This window comes from Podarcis tiliguerta, assembly GCF_965153285.1.
Source record: "Podarcis tiliguerta genome assembly, chromosome: 8".
In the NCBI taxonomy this organism is placed as follows: Eukaryota; Metazoa; Chordata; class Lepidosauria; order Squamata; family Lacertidae; genus Podarcis; species Podarcis tiliguerta.
This window is the reverse complement of record NC_139541.1, coordinates 21,367,185-21,389,531: the sequence shown is the minus strand read 5'-3', so window position 1 is coordinate 21,389,531 and position 22,347 is coordinate 21,367,185. Positions and strand designations below refer to the sequence as shown.

The 22,347-nt window shown below is 48.6% G+C and overlaps 1 protein-coding gene across 5 annotated transcripts in view; it reads left to right on the top strand.

Moving 5' to 3' along the window:
• The window catches only part of MEGF6 (multiple EGF like domains 6), a 204,916-nt gene that overhangs the window by 178,433 nt on the left and 4,136 nt on the right, over nucleotides 1-22,347 (top strand). For all 5 annotated transcript variants that reach the window (XM_083452048.1, XM_083452047.1, XM_083452049.1 and 2 more), the window contains 15 exons: nucleotides 753-881; nucleotides 985-1,113; nucleotides 2,879-3,007; nucleotides 3,263-3,391; nucleotides 7,622-7,750; nucleotides 9,701-9,829; nucleotides 11,079-11,210; nucleotides 12,121-12,249; nucleotides 13,054-13,182; nucleotides 14,741-14,869; nucleotides 16,397-16,525; nucleotides 17,198-17,326; nucleotides 18,634-18,762; nucleotides 19,904-20,035; nucleotides 21,849-21,896. In XM_083452048.1, the coding sequence (XP_083308174.1) occupies nucleotides 753-881; nucleotides 985-1,113; nucleotides 2,879-3,007; nucleotides 3,263-3,391; nucleotides 7,622-7,750; nucleotides 9,701-9,829; nucleotides 11,079-11,210; nucleotides 12,121-12,249; nucleotides 13,054-13,182; nucleotides 14,741-14,869; nucleotides 16,397-16,525; nucleotides 17,198-17,326; nucleotides 18,634-18,762; nucleotides 19,904-20,035; nucleotides 21,849-21,896 (1,860 nt within the window). The remainder of the gene's footprint in view (nucleotides 1-752; nucleotides 882-984; nucleotides 1,114-2,878; nucleotides 3,008-3,262; nucleotides 3,392-7,621; nucleotides 7,751-9,700; nucleotides 9,830-11,078; nucleotides 11,211-12,120; nucleotides 12,250-13,053; nucleotides 13,183-14,740; nucleotides 14,870-16,396; nucleotides 16,526-17,197; nucleotides 17,327-18,633; nucleotides 18,763-19,903; nucleotides 20,036-21,848; nucleotides 21,897-22,347) is intronic.

Here is a 22,347-nt window from a genome sequence, read left to right as displayed (position 1 = left end):
CCTAGGACTTGCCGATCAGAAGGTCGGTGGTTCGAATCCCCCCGACGGGGTGAGTTCCCATTGTTCGGTCCCTGCTCCTGCCTACCTAGCAGTTTGAAAGCACGTCAAAGTGCAAGTAGATAAATAGGTACCACTCCGGCGGGAAGGTAAACGCTGTTTCCGTGCGCTGCTCTGGTTCACCAGAAGCGGCTTAGTCATGCTGGCCACATGACCCGGAAGCTGTACGCCAGCTCCCTCGGCCAATAAAGCGAGATGAGCACCGCAACCCCAGAGTCGGCCACGACTGGACCTAATGGTCAGGGGTCCCTTTACCTATAAACAGGGCTGCCTTCAGATGACTTCTAAAAGTTTGGTAGTTATTTTTCCTCTTTGATATTTGGTGGGAGGGCGTTCCACAGGGGGGTGCCACTACCAAGAAGGCCCTCTGCCTGGTTCCCTGTAACTTGGCTTCTCATAGCGAGGGAACCGCCAGAAGGCCCTCAGCGCTGGACCTCAGTGTCCAGGCAGAATGATGGAGGTAGAGACGCTCCTTCAGGTATACTGGACCGAGGCCGTTTAGGGCTTTTTTGTATCTTTACTGTTGTTGCAATAGCTGCTTTTGTCTCTGAGCTTTTTCATCTGTTTTATATTTGTTTTATGGTTCTCTTTTGTAGGCTGTCTTGAAAATCTAGATTAACTGAATTTAAAAAGAAAGGTGGCTTTGCTCTACGAATTGGTGCCAAGACTTATCATGCGGGTTTTTCTTTCCCCAGCTTGCCCTGATGGATTTTATGGGACGGAGTGTCACAAGGCCTGCCGGTGCCTGAACGGAGGCCGCTGTGATCACGTGACCGGACGCTGCACCTGCCCCGCTGGCTGGATCGGTCCCACCTGCAATCAAAGTAGGTGCCCTGTGCTGGGTGCCAGCCTCTCAGCCTTGCCAGCTGACCGTGGACATGCATGAAAGTGTCTGTTCCCTCATTGTCTGTTTCTCTTCCGCTACAGCTTGCCAGGCTCACCGCTATGGGGAGAACTGCAGCCAGGAATGCAGCTGCTCCAATGGGGCCACCTGTGATCACATGACTGGTCGGTGCCTCTGCGCACCTGGATGGATGGGAGAGACCTGCCAGCAAGGTATTGCTCGCTAATAATAAGTAAGGAGGCTTTCTATAGCTACTAGCCATGATAGCTGTGTTCAGCTTCCTCTGTTGGAGGCAGTGTTCTCAAATCACAAGTCAGGTGAGTGCTGCTGTCTTCCGGTTTCTGGTTGGCCACAGAGCTTGACTTCTCCTTTTCTTTACTTTTCTGCTCTTCTTAGCATGCAGGAAGGGACGCGGGTGGCGCTGTGGGTAAAAGCCTCAGCGCCTAGGGCTTGCTGATCGAAAGGTCGGCGGTTCGAATCCCCGCGGCGGGGTGCGCTCCCGTTGTTCGGTCCCAGCGCCTGCCAACCTAGCAGTTCGAAAGCACTCCCGGGTGCAAGTAGATAAATAGGGACCGCTTACTAGCGGGAAGGTAAACGGCGTTTCCGTGTGCGGCTCTGGCTCGCCAGAGCCGCGATGTCACGCTGGCCACGTGACCCGGAAGTGTCTCCGGACAGCGCTGGCCCCCGGCCTCTTGAGTGAGATGGGCGCAGAACCCTAGAGTCTGTCAAGACTGGCCCGTACGGGCAGGGGTACCTTTACCTTTACCTTAGCATGCAGGAAGTTTTTCTCTATTTCACTTCTCTCCTGCTAGTGGGTTGGTTCTAAGTGATGACCAGCAAAAATTCCATTTGTGGTGGAGTTTTAGGGAACACACACACACAAGCGCATAGACACATTCCTAAACTACCTAACGAAGGCTGCCCAATTTAGGAATTCTTGGCACTACAGTTTGTAACAAAGTAGATTGGGAATGTGTGTGTGAGAGAGAGATCCTGAAGATTACAGAAGATAATACTAAAAAGGGGGGCGTTCAAACTATAAGTATTGATCCACAAAAGGGAAAGGCGCTTTTGGAAAGATTAAACCCAACTGAAGTATTTTGTCATATTAGCATCACTTGCAGACCATTTTGGCTGCGAGTCCTGGAAGGAAGACCTGCTCCATGCCTTGCAGGCCTTTTTCCCACCAGGCCTGGGAGGGTGGGACCCGGACTGACTCCAGCTACAAAAGCTGAGGCTGCTGAACGGAGACTCTTCAGCTGGGCTGTTATCTGAAGGGTTTCGTTGTGTGTGTCTGTGTGTTACTGTTGCTTTTTTTTTTGTATCATTATTTTTAGACCTTGTCAATGCATAAACTGTTCAGTTTGTTTATGTTTTTCGAAATGTAGTCAAAAGCAATAAATAAATAACACATTTGTTATGCCGTAGTTATGTATTGCTTTCATGTTGCGAGCCGCCTAGAGCAAGGTCTGAACTGTGGAAAGGCAGCATACAAATATAATTCTGTATGTGCTGGGGCGAAGAGGCAGGACCCGAAAACGATGTGGGCATTTCCCACCTCGCAATCCATGGGGGAAAGAGACCTGCTGTGCTCACAGAAAAACATTATTCGCACCTCTCCCCTGTTCAGAATAAAAGGGTGAGTGGCTGTGCGGGTCCAATCCTGGCATCCAATGAAACACGTCCATGCTTAAGGGTGTGTGTGTGTGTGTGTTCAATGTTGGAGAGGCTGAACAAGTGCAAGCAGGAACTGAACATGGAAAGCAAGCAGCTTCTTGTGCCTTGCAGATTTCCAAAGGGGCCTTTACCTTTCGTGGGCTTCATAGGAGCTACTGGTGTGCAAATTCATTGCCAATGGGCTCCAAGCCTGTGGCTTAAACAATTGAGATTCTGTTTCCCTTTTTGTTCCCACTGGAAATTTATTTCAGCTGCATTCTGATCTGGTTGCTGTTCCTTTTTTTCCTCCCCTTCCCTCAGTGTGTCCCGATGGCTCCTTTGGCGCAAGCTGCCAGCAGCAGTGTCTTTGTCAAAATGGTGGGACGTGTGATCCAGTCACTGGGAACTGCGTGTGTCTTGAAGGCTGGACAGGACTGGCCTGTGAACAGGGTAATCTGTTTCTTTTTTGCAATAATAATAATAATAAATTTCTCTCTCGTTATTCATAAATACAGTCATACCTCTGAAGTTGAATGGAATCAGTTCTGGAGGTCCGTTTGACTTCCAAAACATCCGGAAACCAAAGTGCGGCTTCTGATTGGCTGCAGGAGGGGGGAGGCATTCAACTCACGTTCCCACCCTGCACACCTGCGTTTTGACGGGTAGTCTGTGGAAGGCTCATCTGAAAAGGTCTCTTTCCCTTAGAGTGCACCCAAGGAAAATATGGGGTCAATTGCCAGGAGAGCTGTGGTTGCCTGAACGAGGGCTTGTGTGACCGGCAGGCCGGGCGCTGCCTTTGCCGCAGTGGCTGGACAGGAGAGAAGTGCCAAAGCCGTAAGTAGAATATTTTGTGGGGTTTTTTTCTATTAAAACTTATGAACATCCTTACAATAGGCATCTCCTTCACGAGGCATGGTGCAAAGTAATGACACAAAAAACCTAGCAATACGTAAGAAACCGAGTTTAAAATCCACATTGCACCCTCTGAAATAAGCAGTAAAGCAACCTTCGATAAATAAGTGGACTGAAACAACACTTTTATCAATTTGAGGCCTTTTAACACCATTTGATTATTGCTTTTCATTAATTTAGCCTCTGCAGAATGATGGCACAATAACCTTCTTCTTTTTTTAAAACCGGGGCTGGTGTGCTGTGGTGAATATGCCGATTAAATTGTTTCATGGAATTGCAGAACATCTGATGGTCATTTAGCCCAACCCAATCACAGCTGAAGTATCCATGGCAGATGGCCATCAAACCTCTGCTTAACAACCACCGAGGAAGTAGAGGACAGCACCTTCTGAGGGAGCCCATTCCACTATTGAACAGCTCTTAGCATCGGAAAGTTCTTCCTAATGTTTGCTTGGAATCTTGTTTCTTCTAATTTGAATCGGTTGGTTCAGGTCCTCCCGATACTGGAGGAGCAGCAGAAAACAAGCTTGCTCTGTCTTGGCTGTCCTATCCTCTCTGTCTATTCTCCTGGCTAAAGGAAACATCCCCATCTCCCTCTTCCATTCCTCATAAGGTTTGGTTCCCAGACCCTTGTGTCGTTCTGCTTGCCCTCCTCTGCCCACATTCATGCATACAGGGCTGCCTCCATAACTATTTTCAGCGAAGTGGTTTAACAGCAAATAAGCAATTTTAAAAGCAGGTCACAGCAGTCAAGAAATTAAAAGACGCCTGTTTCTTGGGAGAAAAGCAAACCTAGACAGCATCTTAAAAAGCAGAGACATCACCTTGCCAACAAAGGTCCGTATAGTTAAAGCGATGGTTTTCCCGGTAGTGATGTATGGAAGTGAGAGCTGGACCATAAAGAAGGCTGATCGCTGAAGAATTAATGCTTTTGAATTATGGTGCTGGAGGAGACTCTTGAGAGTCCCATGGACTGCAAGAAGATCAAACCTCTCCATTCTTAAGGAAATCAGCCCCGAGTGCTCACTGGAAGGACAGATCCTGAAGCTGAGACTCCAATACTTTGGCCACCTCATGAGAAGGGAAGACTCCCTGGAAAAGACCCTGATGTTGGGAAAGATTGAGGGCACAAGGAGAAGGGGATGACAGAGGACGAGATGGTTGGACAGTGTTCTCGAAGCTACTAACATGAGTTTGACCGAACTGCGGGAGGCAGTAGAAGACAGGAGTGCCTGGAGTGCTCTGGTCCATGGGGTCATGAAGAGTCGGACACGACTGAACAACTAAACAACAATAACAACAACATAAAACAATTTACTACACTGATCAAAACAAGCAAAGTTCAAATGTAGACTGTGATTTTTAAAAAAAATATATATATTCATGTAAAATGCTTGAAAGGCTTTTTCTGAACGCAGACTGGGGTTCCTCTTCACATCCATTTGGAATTTCCCTGTGCAAATTGCAACTGGCATTGCCCGAATCTGGTTTCAATTACGCACCCGCCTCCCCTGGCCGCTGTGAAAGCAACCGGGAACGAGGCTGCGGAAGGTGCCATTCCAAACGGCCAGCTCGGCGCCGTTCCCTAGCCGGCCTACCTTGCATTTTACCCTTTCTGTGTTTGCCTTGGACCGTGGCCATTTTCGCCTTCTGTCTGAGGCGAGAGCCAGCTCAGGAGGTTTGAGTGGAGTTGGCGTGCCCTCGGGGCAACCTCACGTGTGTTGTAAGGCGAGCCGCCCGCCTCGGGTTACCGGCTGCCCTGCTCGGGAACTGGCAAGCACCGGGAGCGCAGCCAAGCTCCTGAGCCAGTGCCCCAGTGTTGATTTTGCTGCGTTTCAGTTCCGTGATGGAGGCGTTAGGACCGCTTCCAAGCCGCTCTGTGCCCAGGGCAAGGAAACTGTCCTTTCGCCTGGCAAATGTTTGCTGCTTGAAATGGTGAATACCAGAATGTATTTTGATTCCCTCACCCCCTCTTGTCTTCCTTTCATTCATATAATTTCCAAAGCATGACACCAAGGGGTGGGGCAATTCAGGTCTGAGGTCCAACTGTGGCCCTCTGGATCTCTCTGCCTGGCCCTTGAGACTCTCCCCAGGCCACATTCCTCACTGGCCCTGCTTTGCATGTTCTCTGAGTGTTTTTGCCTGGCTGGAATGGGTCCTTGAACTCTTATACAGTGGTACCTCGGGTTAAGTACTTACGTAATTCGTTCCGGAGGTCCGTTCTTAACCTGAAGCACCACTTTAGCTAATAGGGCCTCCCGCTGCCACCGCGTGATTTCTGTTCTCATCCTGAAGCAAAGTTCTTAACCCGAGGTACTATTTCTGGGTTAGTGGAGTCTGTAACCTGAAGCATGTGTAACCAGAAGAGTCTGTAACCCGAGGTACCACTGTAATGCCTCTTTGCTTGTCTGGATGGGGAGAAAGAGATGGGGCTGTAAATGTGTGTAGAAACCTGCCTGCTTTACGAAAGTAAAATTTACATCCATTGCTCCACCCACTTTTGCCATTGGTCCTGCCCATGGCTGGCATGTGGTCCCTCATAGGTTGCCCAGAAAGGAACATGGCCTATGGGCTGAAATAATAATAATAATAATAATAATAATAATAATAATAATTTATTTATTTATACCCCGCCCATCTGGCTGGGCTTCCCCAGCCACTCTGGGCGGCTTTCAACAAAATATTTAAATACAGTAATGCATCAAACATTAACAGCTTCCCTAAACAGGGCTGCCTTCAGATGTCTTCTGAAAGTCCGGTAGTTATTGAAAAAAAGTTTTGCCAATCCTCTGCAATGGGCCCATCATTCTGTTCAATTTGTCATTTGTTCCGGGGAGAGGGGAGACATGCTTCCTTTTTGGGAGCTCAAGCGGGAAAGGGGGTTATAAAACCTTAGAATTGTTGAGTTGGAAGGGTCCCCAAGGGCCATCTAGTCCAACCCGCTGAACTGGAAACTATCACTTACTTATGGCCAGCAAGCCCATGTGGCTGACATGAGATGCTTCTCTTTCCCCTATTTGGGAGCTTTGGAGCAGAATGTTCTCCACAAAAGAATTCCGCTGGGAATCTTGGCAACCGGGGGGGGGGGGGGGCGCTGACTTGGGCAGAAAGTGAAGAAGCTGCAGAAATCAGAAATCAAAACACTCCCCCCCCCCTTCTTATCCGGGTGTGAAAAGCTCTCCCCAAACAGTGCCAAATAAGATTGGAAGTGTTATTTCTGGCTTGAGCCAGCAGCGCTCGGATGCCAGGACAATCTCACCATGATCCAGGGTATTTAGCAAGATCGGCTCCAGTAGTTGGAATTTGCTGTTTTATCTGTCATCGGAAGTTTAACGCAGAACTTTAAAGAAGAGGGTTCTTTTTGAAAAACATACACACACACACAAACACACACAGCTCTTGAGGGGCGCAGGCAGGGAGAAATTGGAAACTGAAATTTGAAGTTAGGAGTTGCACAAACACAGCAGCTGCTGCCACGACAAAAAGTTGCAGCGTAGCAAGTGTGGCTCCTGTTTTGGCTTCCTTGCCAGCCAACGTTGCTCTTCAAGGATGCTGTAAGCCAGGGGTAGCCAAAGTGGTGCCCTACGGATAGTGTTGGCCGTGGCTCCCATCAGCCCCAACTAGCATGCCCAATGGTCAAGTAAGATGGAAGTGGGAGTCCAGCAGCATCTGGAGCTCACCACATTGGCTACCACTATTGTGAGAGATGAGAACCCATAGCTCTCCCTTCACCTTGGACCATTGACTATGCTGGCTGGGGCTGATGGTAGCTGAGCAGCCAATGTTAGAGTGCCCAGGGTTCCCGCTCCTGATCTGACCTGTAAAGCCACATTGTGGTATGCACCCACTCAGTACCTAAGTTTGAGAAGCCGATAACCTTTGGAACAGCTCTGATAAGCTGTCAATCACACCTCTGGACTCATCCGCTGCATTTCGTACTTGCCAGATTGCCCTTGAGGTCCCTTCGAAACTCTACAATTCTATAATTCTACGTTACGAATTTGGGGGGGAGGAGGGATGGTTTAACAGCTTCTTGAAAGTGGGGGGGCTGCTTGCTGCACCCGGTTAACCTGAGTCTGTTTGTTTTGATCAGATTCTAGACCGGAATGCATTCATGAATGAAGCTCCCCAGCCGTTTCTTCTCTTTTGCAGCTTGCCCCGAGGGCACCTACGGGGAACAGTGCAAGCAGCGGTGCGACTGCGAGCATGGGGTCTCCTGCCACCACATCACAGGGGCCTGCGATTGCCCGCCAGGGTGGAGAGGACATCACTGTGATAAAGGTGAGGGAGCTGCCAGCTATTCTGGTGGCCAGGTAGGCGAGCCCGTATGCAGGCGGCCGAGCAGGTAAACGAGGAGGTTGTGCTCCGTTGCTGCCTGGTGAGTGACCATTTGCTCAAACTGGAGAGATGGGCTGGAATCAGTGATATTATAGGGCCAGCCGGAACTCTTGTTTCCCCTTGTATCTGCAGCCCTTCACTGCTCCCACTGGCTGGAGGTGGTATTGCAGGGTAGGTGCAATGACACCTCCAGCCTGTGGGGGCACTGGTGTGCTGCAGAGAGTAGTAGAAGAAGAAGAGTTTGGATTTGATATCCCGCTTTATCACTACCCTAAGGAGTCTCAAAGCGGCTAACAATCTCCTTTCCCTTCCTCCCCAACAAACACGCTGTGAGGTGAGGCTGAGAGACTTCAGAGAAGTGTGACTAGCCCAAGGTCACCCAGCAGCTGCATGTGGAGGAGTGGAGACGCGAACCTAGTTCACCAGATTACGAGTCCACCGCTCTTAACGACTACACCACACTGGCTCTCCAGTAGGCTACTCCACAAGAGTAGGCTAGTGGATGCCTCCTTTGGCAAACTGCTCTGGCCTCTTGAGCCCCTGTTGTGGCAAGGAACCTCCAGCCCACAGACCTAATGCAGCCCTCCAGCCCTCCCCTTCCAGCCTACGATGTTGTTTGGGGCCAAGCCACTCCTGATCGCCTGACATCATATAGGACATTAAGTTTTGGGGCAAATGAATGGGTTCAATTTCAAGCCATGCACCTGATAATCAGGTAATTGACACATGGCTGTCCCCTCTGTTTCCCCACTTACCTGCCATCAATCTACTCCCTGTTTCTTCCTCCTTCCAGTACAACTGACTAACCTGCTGCTATGGTATTTCTGAATCCTGGTTAGGATGCGAGGATTGAATGGCACCATCATAAAATGTTACATTGGGGGAATAATATGATGTGGGAGAACCGCCAAGTTTAAGAGGGTATGGGCTTTCCATGGAAAGATGTTGGCTTGCTAACATCTTTTCATTTAGGAGACCACCCAGTTGGGAAAACAGGCATGTTCTGGAAAACAAGCTGATTCCACAGAAAACTGAAGCCCTTTCCCCCCAGAGGCACCAACAATAACCCCTCTCTCTCAACCCTCTGCTGCTCTGCTCAGTTTCCTTCTTGGATGGCATGAAAAAGGCTGGCTCAGTTTCCATCACCCCTGGCATGGAGCCTACTGCTTTGGGTCCCACCAGCTGCTGGGAACCACAAATGGGGAGAGGAGCTGTTGCACTCAAGGCCCTGCTTGGGGGCTTCCCAAAGGGGGGCGTCTGGTTGGCCACCTGTGAGGGAAGGATACCAGACTAGATGGGCCTGTGGCTTGATCTGGCAGCCTGGCGCTTCTCCTGCTTCTGTGGAATACCAGGCGATGGCCACCAACTTCGATGGCTTTAAAAGAAGGCTGGAGAAGTTCATGGAGGAAAGGGTGGCTAGCCACAATGGCTCTGCTCCACCGTCGCTGCCATGCTTCCGAACGCCAGTTGCTGGTGTCACAAGTAGAGAGGCTGCTGTTGCTCTCAGGTCCTGCTTTTGAGCTTCCCAGAGGCATCTTGGTTGGCCGCTCTGAGAACAAGGTGCTGGTCCAGAGTGGTCTTTCGTCTAATCCAGCCACTGGACTGTTATATTTTTATTCTTTGTGTTCTCTTTGGAGGGTTAGATGATTTCAGGGAGGGTGAGGCTATCCATGGCTGCTTGCCATGATGACAGTGTCCTGTTGCCATTGTTGGCTGGAGGTGGTATGGCTCTGGGTACCACAAAGGAGGAGAGTCGCTGTTGCTCACATGTCCAGCTTGTGGGCTTTCCCATAGTGAGCATCTGGGTGGCCACTGTAAGAACTGGACTTGATGGGCCCTTTGGCCTGATCCGACAGGGCTTTGTCCTAACATTCTTATCTGTCCCCATCACAGCCTGCCTGCCTGGGTCATTTGGAAAAGACTGCGCTGCCAGCTGCGACTGCCCTCCAGGAACGCCATGCAACCACATCACGGGCGAGTGCAGCTGCCCCCCAGGAGTTACGGGCCACGGATGCGAGCAATGTATGTTCCCTAAGTTCCCCAGTGGGGCTTGTAGCTTGGCCAGAGTGGAGGTGTCCATCCAGCTTTGGATAATATATATCAAGCACGTCCAACTCCCAAGAGACTGTGATCTACTCCCAGTATAAAAAAACTGGCAGTGATGTACCCATTGGAGGGAGGAGGAGTGTGCGTGGGGTGGGTGGATTGCCCAGAATTGTTGAGCATTTTGGGGGGTAGGGTAGCTTTTATTTGTTAACTTTCGGTAAACTTCATTTAATCCTACAATTGATAAGGGTCCCACGATCTACCAGGATCAGCCGGGGCTCTACCAGCAGATCACGATCTACTGCTTGGATACGCCTGATATATATAAATGGAGTAAATAAACGGGTGCTCAGCCAAATCCCAGATCGCATCCTGGCAGGTGCCTCATGCTCTTGTAATCCAAACACAGCGGAGGGAGAGCCAAGTGGGAAATGGGATCAGCATCCTCTGTCCAAAGAGGATTAGATTAATAAAGCCTCGAGTGGAAGCCAAGGCTTGGCGCAGAGCGCTGTGGCTCGCCGCCACGATTCGTGCACTTGTGTGTTTCGAGACTCTCCTTCCATGCTTCGAAGGGTTCCTGCCAACTGACCGGGAAAAGAAACCCTGCCTGGCTGCTCCTGCGCCAGTTTGAGCTGTTTGATTAGGAGAAACTGCAGGCTGACTTTTCACAGGATGACAAGCATTCTCTCTTTCTAAGAGAAGATGCCAACTGATTAAACAGGGTGTGGAGGACCCTGGCCTGGCCTGCTCTTCAGCCTTTGATATCAACATGTTCTGCAGAAAAGTGGAGTTGGTCACAGCACAGAGATGAGACCGTCAAATGCCCCAAAAGGCTCAGGGGGAGGACCAGGTGAAAGGAGTTTGCAGACCTCACCCAGGTTGAGGGCAGACTAATCTGGGCCTAAGCCAGGGTGGAGAAACTATTTTCAGTCTGAGGGTTACATTTCCTCCTAGGGAATCTTCAGAAGAGTGGTGGTGGTGGTGGGGACACAGGTGTGGAGGGCAGAGCCAGAGGCATTAAAAGCAAATGTTCACAAATCCTTCTGTGAAAGTTGCGATTCAGTGCCTAGGAAGAACAGAAAACAGGAATCAGCCGCCTCATGGAAAACCTTGCTATGGAATCTCTGCACCACCAATTTGTTGGGTGCCGAAAGAGATCTGGAACCAACCTTCAGCATCCCAGCTCATTGTCCCCCTTTCTTCCTCCATGCCCCCTGCCCTTCAGCCTGTCTCCCTGGGACCTTCGGAATGAACTGCGCTCGGATTTGCCAGTGTCCCGGAGTGAACCATGACTGCCACCCAGTGACTGGAGACTGCATCTGCGCACCCGGTTACCACGGCAGCAATTGCCGACAAAGTGAGTTTGCTCTGAATTATTTGCAACGGGATTTGCTTGCATAGCAAGGAATGGGAGATAACGTTGTTTGGTCTGCGGTTTTAAGTGAGCTGATGGAATTCGCACCATCCGGGTGACTTCATATAGATTAGAATGTTACTGCCTTTCGGATTTTGGACGTCTCCACATTCTGCGAGGTAGGATGTATTGTGTTTGTATCTCGCCTCTGCCCCAAGGAGCCCAAGGTGGTATATACCACCATTCCTCATTTAATCTTCATAACACCCCTGTGAGGCAGGCTAGGCTGAGAGAGATTGACTAGCTCAGTCACCCAGCGAGCTTTATGGCTGAGCGAGGGATTTGAACTCAGGACTCCCAGGTCCTAGTCTGACACCCTAACCACTATACCACACTTGCTCTCCAGTACATGTTTACACACACACACACACACACACACACACACACACACACACGAAGAATGTATAGAGGATGGAGAAGGGAGCAGCAGGACAGTTCAACTCAAAAGATTTAGGGTGATGTGTGCACAGCTGATCTCTGAATAGCTGTCTCCACAAGAGCATAGGAACCTAGGAAGCTGCCTTAGACTAAGTCAGTAGTATACTTGTGTCAGATCTGTGGGGTTTCAAGCAGGTTTCCCGCCCCCTACCCGGAGGATGCTGGAATTGAACCTAGGGGAAATCGGCGTGCAAAACAACAGGTGCTTTGCAACGCAGCTTGCAACCCCTCCTGGTTGGAATCTCCAGATGCTGTTGGGAGAATCGACGCACGATGGCAAAAGCATGTCAGTCCCCCTCCTGTGGCAATGGAATTTGGTTTGACATGAGCAAAATGTTCTGCTTTGGCAGTGCAAACCCAGGCTTATTTTGAATCTTTTCAACTTTTAATGGTTTTTTTTTGTTTCTTTACCCAGGATGCCCCTCTGGGCGTTATGGTCCGAATTGTGAGAGGCAGTGCAAGTGCAAGAACGGGGGGCAATGTGTGACCACCACAGGAACATGCCAATGCCCAGCTGGTTATATTGGTGCCGACTGCGGTACTGGTGAGTGGATTGGGACGGGTTGTATGTAATGCAGCGGCTTCTTATATATTGAGTGGCAAAAGGCTAGGCTGAAAGATCAAATATTTGAAATTTCATCATGAAATTTACACAGGCTGGGTTTGTTTTTTTTAAGGTGATGTAACTCTGAACCAAAATATCATATATTTAATTTTTTGTCATAAAAATTACAGAAGCTGGTAAAGAGGGGAGATCTTGTTTTATAAAGGATCAGAATATAGCACAAGTTTAGCACTCATTTATGTGTTATTTGCTTCCCCCCTAAAAAAAATCCATTTGACAATAATATGGAAAAGGAGTACAGTACTAAATGTGCACTCTGTTCCGCCACATTTCTCAAAGTGGCTTTTGCATCATGTGCAAGCTCAAATATAATACGTACAGAAGTTAACAGTTAGGGAACTGTCAGGAAAATACAATAAACCTGACATGAGAACGCACTCTTTATTGGAGACAATCCAGTTTTTAAGTGCAGACTGAAAGCTGGTCACATACAAAGGGTTGTTGGAATGAACCCAACCTGTGTCATTTTTTCTTTTTTCTAAGAAGGCCTCAGGAGTCAGTTTCTTCATTCCAGAACCTTCTCTGTATCAGAAAACATCATTGGTGGAAAATAACTTCCCCTCCCTACCTTCCAATCTGTGAAATGGGGTTGCTGTTCCTTACTGTAGGGTTGCAGCCTTGATTACGGAGATGTGCTTTTGGGAGCAAACACTAAGAAGACTCTGCTGTAAATGAAGACCTTTCTTTGTTGCTCTTTATCTCTCTCTCTCCCCTCCTCCATAGTGTGCCCAGCCGGTCGCTACGGCGTGGACTGTGCTCTAGTGTGTTCCTGTGGCAACACCGCCACCTGCCATCATGCGACAGGCCTCTGCCTTTGCCCACCAGGAAAAACAGGCCCCAACTGTGAGCACGGTAAGCATTTAGAGCGGGTGGCGGGGCGGACAGTTTTCATCCCAGGGCCACGCTACCTTCTAGGCAACGTCCTGGAGGCTGCATGCCTATGGTGGGTGGGGCCAGAAGTGTGTGGGGACGATGGAGGAGAATTTTACCTTTTGTACACTAGTTTCTGTTAGAATTCCTGATCTATGATTGCAGTCAGGGGATTTTTGTCTATCACATGACGGTGTATGTTTTGACTCCACAGAGTGGGAAGTGACAGAAACAGGATGTTACTGTGTTCCGTGAAGTAGGACTATTGTCCTTTGTTATTTTCCCTTTGCTGTCTGATGCTAGAGAGGGAGGGAGCCATGTTGCAGTGCTCCGTATGTCTTTATATGTAAAGAAAGTAGATTAGCCAAAATGCTGAGTTACTGTCATGCACATGATGCACAAAGTCTGCAGATCTCTAAGTGTGCCGGTGTCGGTTGGCATCGGTTGCTGTGATGTTCAGGCTGAAGAAAGCTGTTGAAGCTCCCGAACGATCATCCAGGAGGGAGAGAACATGCCAGTCAGGCATGTGTCTCTACTAGGGCCCTACTTGAGTGTAGGCTGAACTCCTGGCGGTTTCTACACATATTCACATGCACCTCGCTGTCCTCCCCCCAGGCAAGGAAGAAGCGCCATCGGAGTTCAGGGATGCATTCCAGCCAGGCAAAAACTCTAGTGGTGCAGTGCAGGGCCAATGACGGGTGTGGGGTGGCTTGAAGAGAGTTTTGAGAGCCAGCTAGAGGACTGAAGGACCATATTCGGTCCTAGGCCTGAACTCCCCCCCACTGCCTGCCATTAATGTAAAGTGTCATTTTGTCCAATAGAGCCTGATGAGCATTACGCCTTCTCTGTGGCAGTCTCTAAACTGTGAATCTCCCATCCAACAGAGGTGTTTCGGGCTCATTCATAACATACTGTACTCGCCAACATTTCTCCGATGACAATAGGGACGTCCTAAGGAAAAGAAGGACATTCCGGGATCAAATCAGAAAGTGGGACGGCTTCTGTAAATCCAGGACTGTTCCTGGAAAATAGGGACACGTCAGTGAAAATAGGGATACTTCTTTACCCTGTTTTTCGACACTTGAGATGCATATTTTTAGGACCCCATCTTTCTTCTGTAATTTTAAGTTGCTTTAAACTGGTTTTTAATTTTGTGTTTTAATAGCTGTAACCAACCCTGTGACCTTGGGGTGAAGGATAGGTGGTGGCAGTAGTAGTAATAATAAAATTGCACATTGAAGTTGGGGAGAGTACTGTTGCGCACTCAGTGGCATTTGATTTTAGCCACTGCAAAAGGACTGTAGACTAGAATGGACTCCAACCATTTGGGGAGGGCTATCACCCTCCATGTTCTGCCTATGGACTTCCTGGAGCCATCTGATTGGCCACTGTGGAAAGCAGAATGCTGAACTTTGTCCTTTGGCCCAGTCCCAACAGGGCTCTCTTCATGTCCTGTCGTCACATTGCTCCGTCAACAGAAATAGGTGTCTGTCCCTGGCTATCCCCAACCACCATGTCTCGCTCTCTTCTTCGCCACCAGGCTGTCCAGGGAACCGCCACGGAGCCGGCTGCAAGCAGACGTGCGCCTGCCGGAACGGGGGGATCTGCCTGGCGACCGACGGCTCCTGCCTGTGTGGGCTCGGGTGGACGGGGAAGTTTTGCGAATTGGGTAATTCTGCATGTGCGGCTCCTATTCCCTCTTGCTACAAAGGTGCAATTGAGCCGTCTGCCTTCCCCCGCAACTTGGCTGCGGTCCAGGCTGCTGGAATTTCACTAGAGCCGCTGTGCTAAAACAAAACAAAACCCACCTTCGTTTTCCAGCCACATTTGCAGGTCATGAACGTGGAGGTGGAGGTTTCAGATGTTTGAGAGAGTGAGTTTTGATGTGGGGAAGTTAAAAACTCACTGGTCATGTCTCTTGACAATTTAGTTTGGTTTAGGCATCTGGTTGGCTGCGTTAAATGCGCCTTTGGCCCGATCCAGTAGACCAAACTGTTTTTATTTATCGTAATCTCCTTGGGTGATAAAAGTGCATTAGACAAATTAATGGAGGACAGGGCTACCATTGGCTACTAGTCACAATGGCTATGCTTGATCTCTAAAGTCTGAGGCTGCATGCTTCTGTATATTGGGAGCGGGGAGAAGGCTGTTGCACTCAGGCCCTGCTTTCAGGCTTCCCACTAGGGCAGCGTATCTCAAACTGGATCCCCAGTTGTTGTTGGACTACAACTCCCATCATCCCTAGCTAACAGGACCAGCGGTTAGGGATGATGGGGGCTGTAGTCTAACAACAAGTTTGAATAATAATAATAATAATAATTTGACTGGGCATAAAGCACTACTTTAGTGTATTTGCTTGGCCACTGTGAGAACAAGATGCTGGACTAGATCGGCCTTTGACCTGATCTAGCCGGTGCTCTTCTTACGTTCAAAAGGGAATAGTACCAGGTTATGGCCACCTGCCTTGAATGGGCTTTAAAAGATAGCTGGGCAAACTCATTGAGGATATGGCACTTGGGGCCTAACTAGCCACAATGACTACGTTCCACCTTCATTGTCGGAGGTAGCATGTTCCTGAATGCCAGTTGCTTGAGATCACCAACGGGGAAAGAGATGCTGCACTCAGGACTTGCTTGTGGGGTTCGGGTTGGACACTGTGAGAACAAGATGCTGTACTAAAATGGGTGGTGGCGGCAGGTCTGATCCAGCAGAGCTGCCCTTTTAAAAGAATGCTTTGTAACAATTCCGAAAGGGTATTCTAGAGAGAATCCATTCCAGTCTGCCTTGCATGCAGAAGGTCTAGGAGTCTCTCCTCCACATTGCCAGGTATCATGGAGAGCTGCTGCCAGTCAGTGTAGACAGTACTGAGCTAGATGGCTTCAAAGTCTGCATCAGCCAGCTTTCTTTTTTATGAGAGTAAAAAAAAAAGGGGGGGGAGAAAGCACATGACTGTTTTTCTCCTACCATTAGATATGTATGATGTCAGCCACAGATGTTCTCCAATTGGCATGCTGTTTTCTTAATTGAGATCTTGTGTAATTTCCCCCGAGGAAAAAAATGTTTATGTTTGAAACAAGGCAGGATCTCTGGGAACCAGCTTGATAATAAATCTCCTCGATTTTGGCCTGCTTGAGATTGAGCGAGACCACCTCTTTACGAGCAGTGTGATAAACTGAGACGTGGTCTTCCCCCGCAGGATGTCCGCCAGGGAGATACGGAGCCAACTGTCAGCTGAGCTGTACCTGCCAAAATAACATGACCTGCGACCCCGTGTCGGGAGCCTGCCGCTGTGGGAAAGGGCACTATGGAGACCTTTGCCAACACAGTAAGTGTGGTCACTCCTGTTGCTCCGGAAATTTATTGCAGGTTTGGTAACGATCTGAGCAGGTGGGTCTAAGCCAAGCCTAAGGCCTGGTGCATTGTATCATTGGCCTCTCCACCTGAAGTTTCAGCCAAGTCAGAAAAGCTAGTCGTGATCTCAAACCACACTACGGGAGAAATTTCAACTTGAACTTAGAAGCACTGGGGAGAAAGGGGTTGGTGATGCTGCCCTGGAAAATATTTGTAGATATCAATGCCCTATGAAGTCCATCAGAGCAATGTTGCATCATCACATAGGGGTTTTGAGGAGGAGGAATCCCACCCTTAAATTTCACCCACTCCCTTAAAAACCACCCTGTATAGGACCTCAGTTTTACTGCCCAAAACTGTGGTGGCAAAATGGTGGCATTTGGGAGCTGGGGCGGCAAAAAACCCCCACCCTTGTTTATTTTGATAACGGCAAGCTGAACATATGAAATTGATGGACCTGAACATTGGTGAGTTGGTGAAGGGCAATACAATGAATCTAAATCCAAGGGCTGTTTAGTGCTCTTTGATTAAGTGAGTTGCCAGCTGCAAAAAGTCAAATGGAATCCCCCGTCCCCCAATATCTCTTGGTCCTCTTTTTGCGTGGATGCTTTCAATTTGCTTCCCAATGGCTTTCCATTTCCCTTAGCTTGTCCAGCTGGTTTTCATGGAGTTGGTTGCCAGGAGCTGTGCGACTGTCAGAACGGAGCCACGTGTGACCCGACGACAGGGGAATGTGTGTGCCCTGCGGGTTTCTACGGCAACCAGTGTCAGAAAGGTACGGAACTTTCCGGAAAGGAAAAGTAGCTGCAGAGAGCAGGATTGAGTTCCTCTTGTGTCAGCTGATGTTGAGAGGGAATTGCGGACCTGTTTGGGCAGCATCTCTGCCCACCTGCATGGGGCAACTTTGACAGGACGTTGGGGAAAACCTACCTGCCAAAGTTGGGCTGTGGGAGAGAGAAATATCTGGCCCACTTGGCCAAAATGGTTCTCAGCCCCTGCTACATATACTATTTAGGAGGATAGTGGGCCATTCCACCCAGGTCTGAGCCATTCCATCTGTTTCTTTAACTGTCAATGGGGTGGTACTCTTGTTTTAATTTTAATTTCCTTGGTTTGAAGGAATGCTCTGGTTGAAAGGATATCTTTCTCTTGCCCTATGGCTGTAACAGTGATGTGGCAGAGATTTGGTTTGGTCCGCACTTTAGCACACTGCCTGAAGCAGTATTCAAATTGAAACTTGGGCTGTCCTTTGAAATTTGCATGCCTCTGAATTTTGTGGTGCTCTTCTTCAACTAAGCAAGGTGTACAAAACTCTGTATTAGGAGAAAGTGTGTAAAGAAATGCATGCATTAGTGAAAATGACATTATATTAGGGGAAGCTGCTTGCAAATGTACGCTGAAATTTGGATTAATTTTTGTGAGATTACATCAGAGCCAGTAAAGCAAATAAATACATATACTCATAACACCATAACATTAGAACAAATTGAAAGCAGCACAAGGTTGAACAGTATCATTAAAATTACTATTCAGAAACGTTATGAAGGAAACCCATTTCCCCAAGAACCTATTAGGTTGGTTTATGTGTATTAATATAATTTGTTTACTATAGACCAGATTTTTTCAAACCATTCACATTTAGTTGGAGATACATACACCCCTGCCTCAGTTTTTAGCTACAATAATCTTTACAGCAGTTAAATGATTGATTACTTATGTCTTGCCTTGCTCATCTTCCAGGATAACATCCTTCAGGTAGCATAGCAGCAGTAATTTACGGTCTAAGGGAGTATAATATCCTTACATGTCAGAAACATGGGCCTGTACAGATTTCCAAATAGTTTGCATTGCATTTGAAAGCAACTCCGGAAAATGTGTATGTTGTCTGCTCTATTTAAAACATCTGGGGGCCGGGGGGAGGGGAGCAGACTGTAAAGAAGGATTTTTAAAAAATGATTGCAAACTGCTGCAGAAATATGGAGAACTGAGCATACTGGAAAGATGAGAAACGGGGCGGGGGTGTGTGAAACAGACCAATTTGCCTATGCTTAGTAACAACGGATATCTCTTTTGTGGCCACAGTGTGCGACGTGGGGACGTACGGAGACAACTGTCAACATCGGTGTGACTGTGAGGGGAACGCTCCGTGTGAGGCGACCAGCGGCCGCTGCCTCTGTCCTCCTGGGAAAACAGGTGTCAAGTGTGATGTAGGTGAGTGTGTGTGTCATCTTTACAAAGAAACAAGTCACACCTTGTTGAGGGCAGGAGTGGGCTGGCTTTCATATAGCTGGGCCAGTAATGCAAATAGGCCCTTTTCAGTTGCAGCAAGTAGGAAACTCTGATCTGTCTGTTAGTCCTTCACACCTGGACACTTCACGGCCTGCTGGTACGCAGGTGCGCCAGGCCATCCGATACCTGCCGGCCTCTAGGAGCTTTTTGTACATGGACGTGTACCTGGAAATTGCCCCTGCAGCCCCGAAGTTATATTAATCAGCAGCTTGCAGGAGTAACAGGCTGCTTTGGCTGTTGCAGCAGTGCTCACTTTTTTGCACTAGGAAGAATGTGAAGGTGGGGAACTTAGGAAGCCACCTGAGTCAGAGCATCGGGTCTATCTAGCTCAATAATGTCTGCACTGATTGGCAGTGGCACTCCAGAATCCCAGGCAGGAGCTTTTCCTGCATCGACCAGGAATTGAACATGGGACCTTTTCTGCATGCAAAGCAGATGCTCTACCACTGCGCTATGGCCCTTCCCCTTTCGGTTGCTTTAAAGAAATTTCTTGTTCATCATTCTCAGAGAGGCAGTGCCTGCCCCACCCCTGAAAATTTCTTCCATTTCTGTGTGACTGCACAGCTTTAGCTCTTCCTCTTTACCACTAGATGCTCCCAGGTTTAGTCTGTGTATCAGCTGGGATCATGGAGAGGATTATCTGGTCCAACCCCTTGCAATGCAGCTGTCCCATATGGGAACTGAACCTGTAACCTTGGTGTTACCAGTATCATGCTCTAACCAACTGAGCTATCCAGGATTCCCTGCCACACCCAAGGTTAACAATCAGGTTCTGCCCCCTTAAGTGTCTTGCCATGGACTGATGGAAACCTGCCAATCTTATGCTAAGGGGGTGGGAGCCAGCTTTGGCAAGTGGGTCAAACCCAACAGGGTCCTGGGTTCCTCACCTCTGCCATACAGACCCTTTTGCTATGGGATTACCTCCTCTGCTACGTCAAGGCCTCCTGGTTTCAGGCCATTTTTATGTCTTAAAAGTGTGTGGCAGAATCTTCGCTCCCCCGGGTGAGATCTCTTCCTAGCTTTGCACTGTCTGTGATTTGACTTGTCCCTCTTGCTAACCCAGATTGCCCACTGAAGAAATTCGGCCCCGATTGTGCTCTGACGTGCGAGTGCTCCATGTCCAACGCTTACTGCAATGCCCAGAACGGCCGCTGCGTTTGCCTCAACGGTTACATAGGGGCGATGTGTCGAGAAGGTAAGGAGGGCCCAAATTGGACATTGTCTTAAGGAATCCTGGATTTCTTTGAGTTTATCTATGTGCAGCAGCCTGCTTTGGCCTCCATCATTCCACTGCTCAGCTAGTAGGGAAATGACCTGCTTCCATAATACTGTTCCTCAACCAGGTGAGGAAAATGAGGGAGAATCTTTGCAGCTGGCAATGTGGGGTGTTTGTTGTAAGATACTAAAAGTATCATTGAGGTTTTGAAAGATTTAAATCTGGCCAATAAAAAATGAGATCTAATTATATCCAAACATAGGTGAAAATGTGTTTATTGATCTCAGGAACCATCATGCAGTATTTGGTTACAATAACTTAAGAGGTGTCCAAAATCATAGTGAACAAATAACTTTCCAAAATATATAGGAGAGAGATATATATAAAATCAAACATGCTAGGTGGTCATATTCAAGGAGATCATTTCCCCACCAGCACCTGCAGAATAAAGTAGTCAAGTCCAAAAAAGGCTGCAGCACTTGCACTTTATACAATCCATCGTGTGTATACATACAGAGAGACTGAGAAAAGTTTGTGTAGGTATCTCTCGCTCTATAACAATTGTACTGATCTGTCGTTACACTGTAGTGGTTGTCTGAGCAACTAGGGAGTGCAAAATACACATACTGAGCCGAGTTTTGAAAGCCAGCCCCTGTAGGAATCCACCTCAGACCCCAAATGGGAGAGGGAAGTGCTGCCATGATATGCTGAGAGGCTTGCCCTCCCTCAATTTCTTTCTCGCTCACCTACTGGAAAAGGCTTCTCTTGGTACCAGAGGTAGATAGAAAAATTGGGTTTTGTGTGTGTGTGAGAGAGAAGGCTGTTGTTTTTTTCAGGGGAACTCAGTTCTGGCATCTCTCTGTGTGAAAATAAGAAAAAAAAATTTGGAGAGGACACCAAATGTTGTCATCACTCAGGGTGCCATACCACCAAAGTCCCTCCCTCCTATTGTTCTTTTCATGGGAAGCTATGGGATGGAAGCTGAGGCAGGGAGATGCGGCTGTTCATGTGTCCCATACATAGGGGTGACACTGCTGAGAAGAGGAGACGAGAACACCCCCACCGAGAGCCACCTTCTATCAGGGATGCTTTTCAGCCAAGACAAGTGATGAACCAAGGGACAGCATTGTTGGTTTCTCCCAAATAACCTGTGATCATTAGTCCATCTTAACCCAGTGCTTTTTTTCTGGGGGTACTGAAGGACACACAGTAACAGCACCCTTTTTTTCTAGAAGAAAAGCACTGTCCAGTGCAGCGATAGTCAACCTTTTTATATCTACCGCCCACCAGTGCTTGATGGAAGGAGGATTCAGCTTGTGCTCTAGAACCCCCTACTGCCCACCTAGAATCCTGAAATGCCCACTAAGTGGGTGGTAGGAACCAGGCTGACAACCCCTGGTCTAATAATAATAATAATAATAATAATAATAATAATAATAATAATAATAATAGTGGCTATAGGCTTAGCTTTTCCTGGTTGTGTTTAGGTGGGCGGAAATCAGGGTCTCCAGTTCAGATGTAATACTTTGTGCTTTCTTACCATGGTCATGGAAGGAAGGAGCCAACTGGGAGTACTCAGGCTTCATCCCAGTATGATTTTGGACCTAGGTCATGTCCACACTTATGAGTGTCGGACTAGGACCTAGGCTTAAATCCCCACTAGGCCACAGGGATGCACACCACCCTGAACTCCTTGCAAAAAAAAAAAAAAAAGGTGAGATAGAATTGTGATGAAATAAATTTGACAGATAGATGAAGGGACAGAACAAAACTAACACATCTTCACTTTCAGGTGGCCTACCACAGCTGCTAACCCACACGAGACGGCAACCGGAACAATGTGAGTTGTTTTATATATAGATATATACCGTATTTTTCACTCCATAGGACGCACTTTTCCCCCTCCAAAAATGAAGGGGAAATGTGTGTGCGTCCTATGGAGCGAATGCAGGCTTTCGCTGAAGCCTGGAGAGTGAGAGGGGTTGGTGTGCACCGACCCCTCTCGCTCTCCAGACTTCAGGAGAACCCCAGCGCCAGCCCCACAAGGTCGGGGGACAGCGGGGAGGCAGAACGCCGCCATCCCGCTGTCTCCCGATGTGGTTTGGAGGCTGACGGCGGGGAGACGCGTGCTTCTCCCCGCTGCCTGCCCCACAAGCTCCGGGGACAGCGGGGAGGCGCAGCGCGTCTTCCCGCTGTCCCCGGACCTGGTCTGCATGCGGGCGGTGGGGAGAAGAGCGCTTCTCCCCGCTGCCTGCCCCGCAAGCTCCGGGGACAGCTGGGAGGTGCAGCGC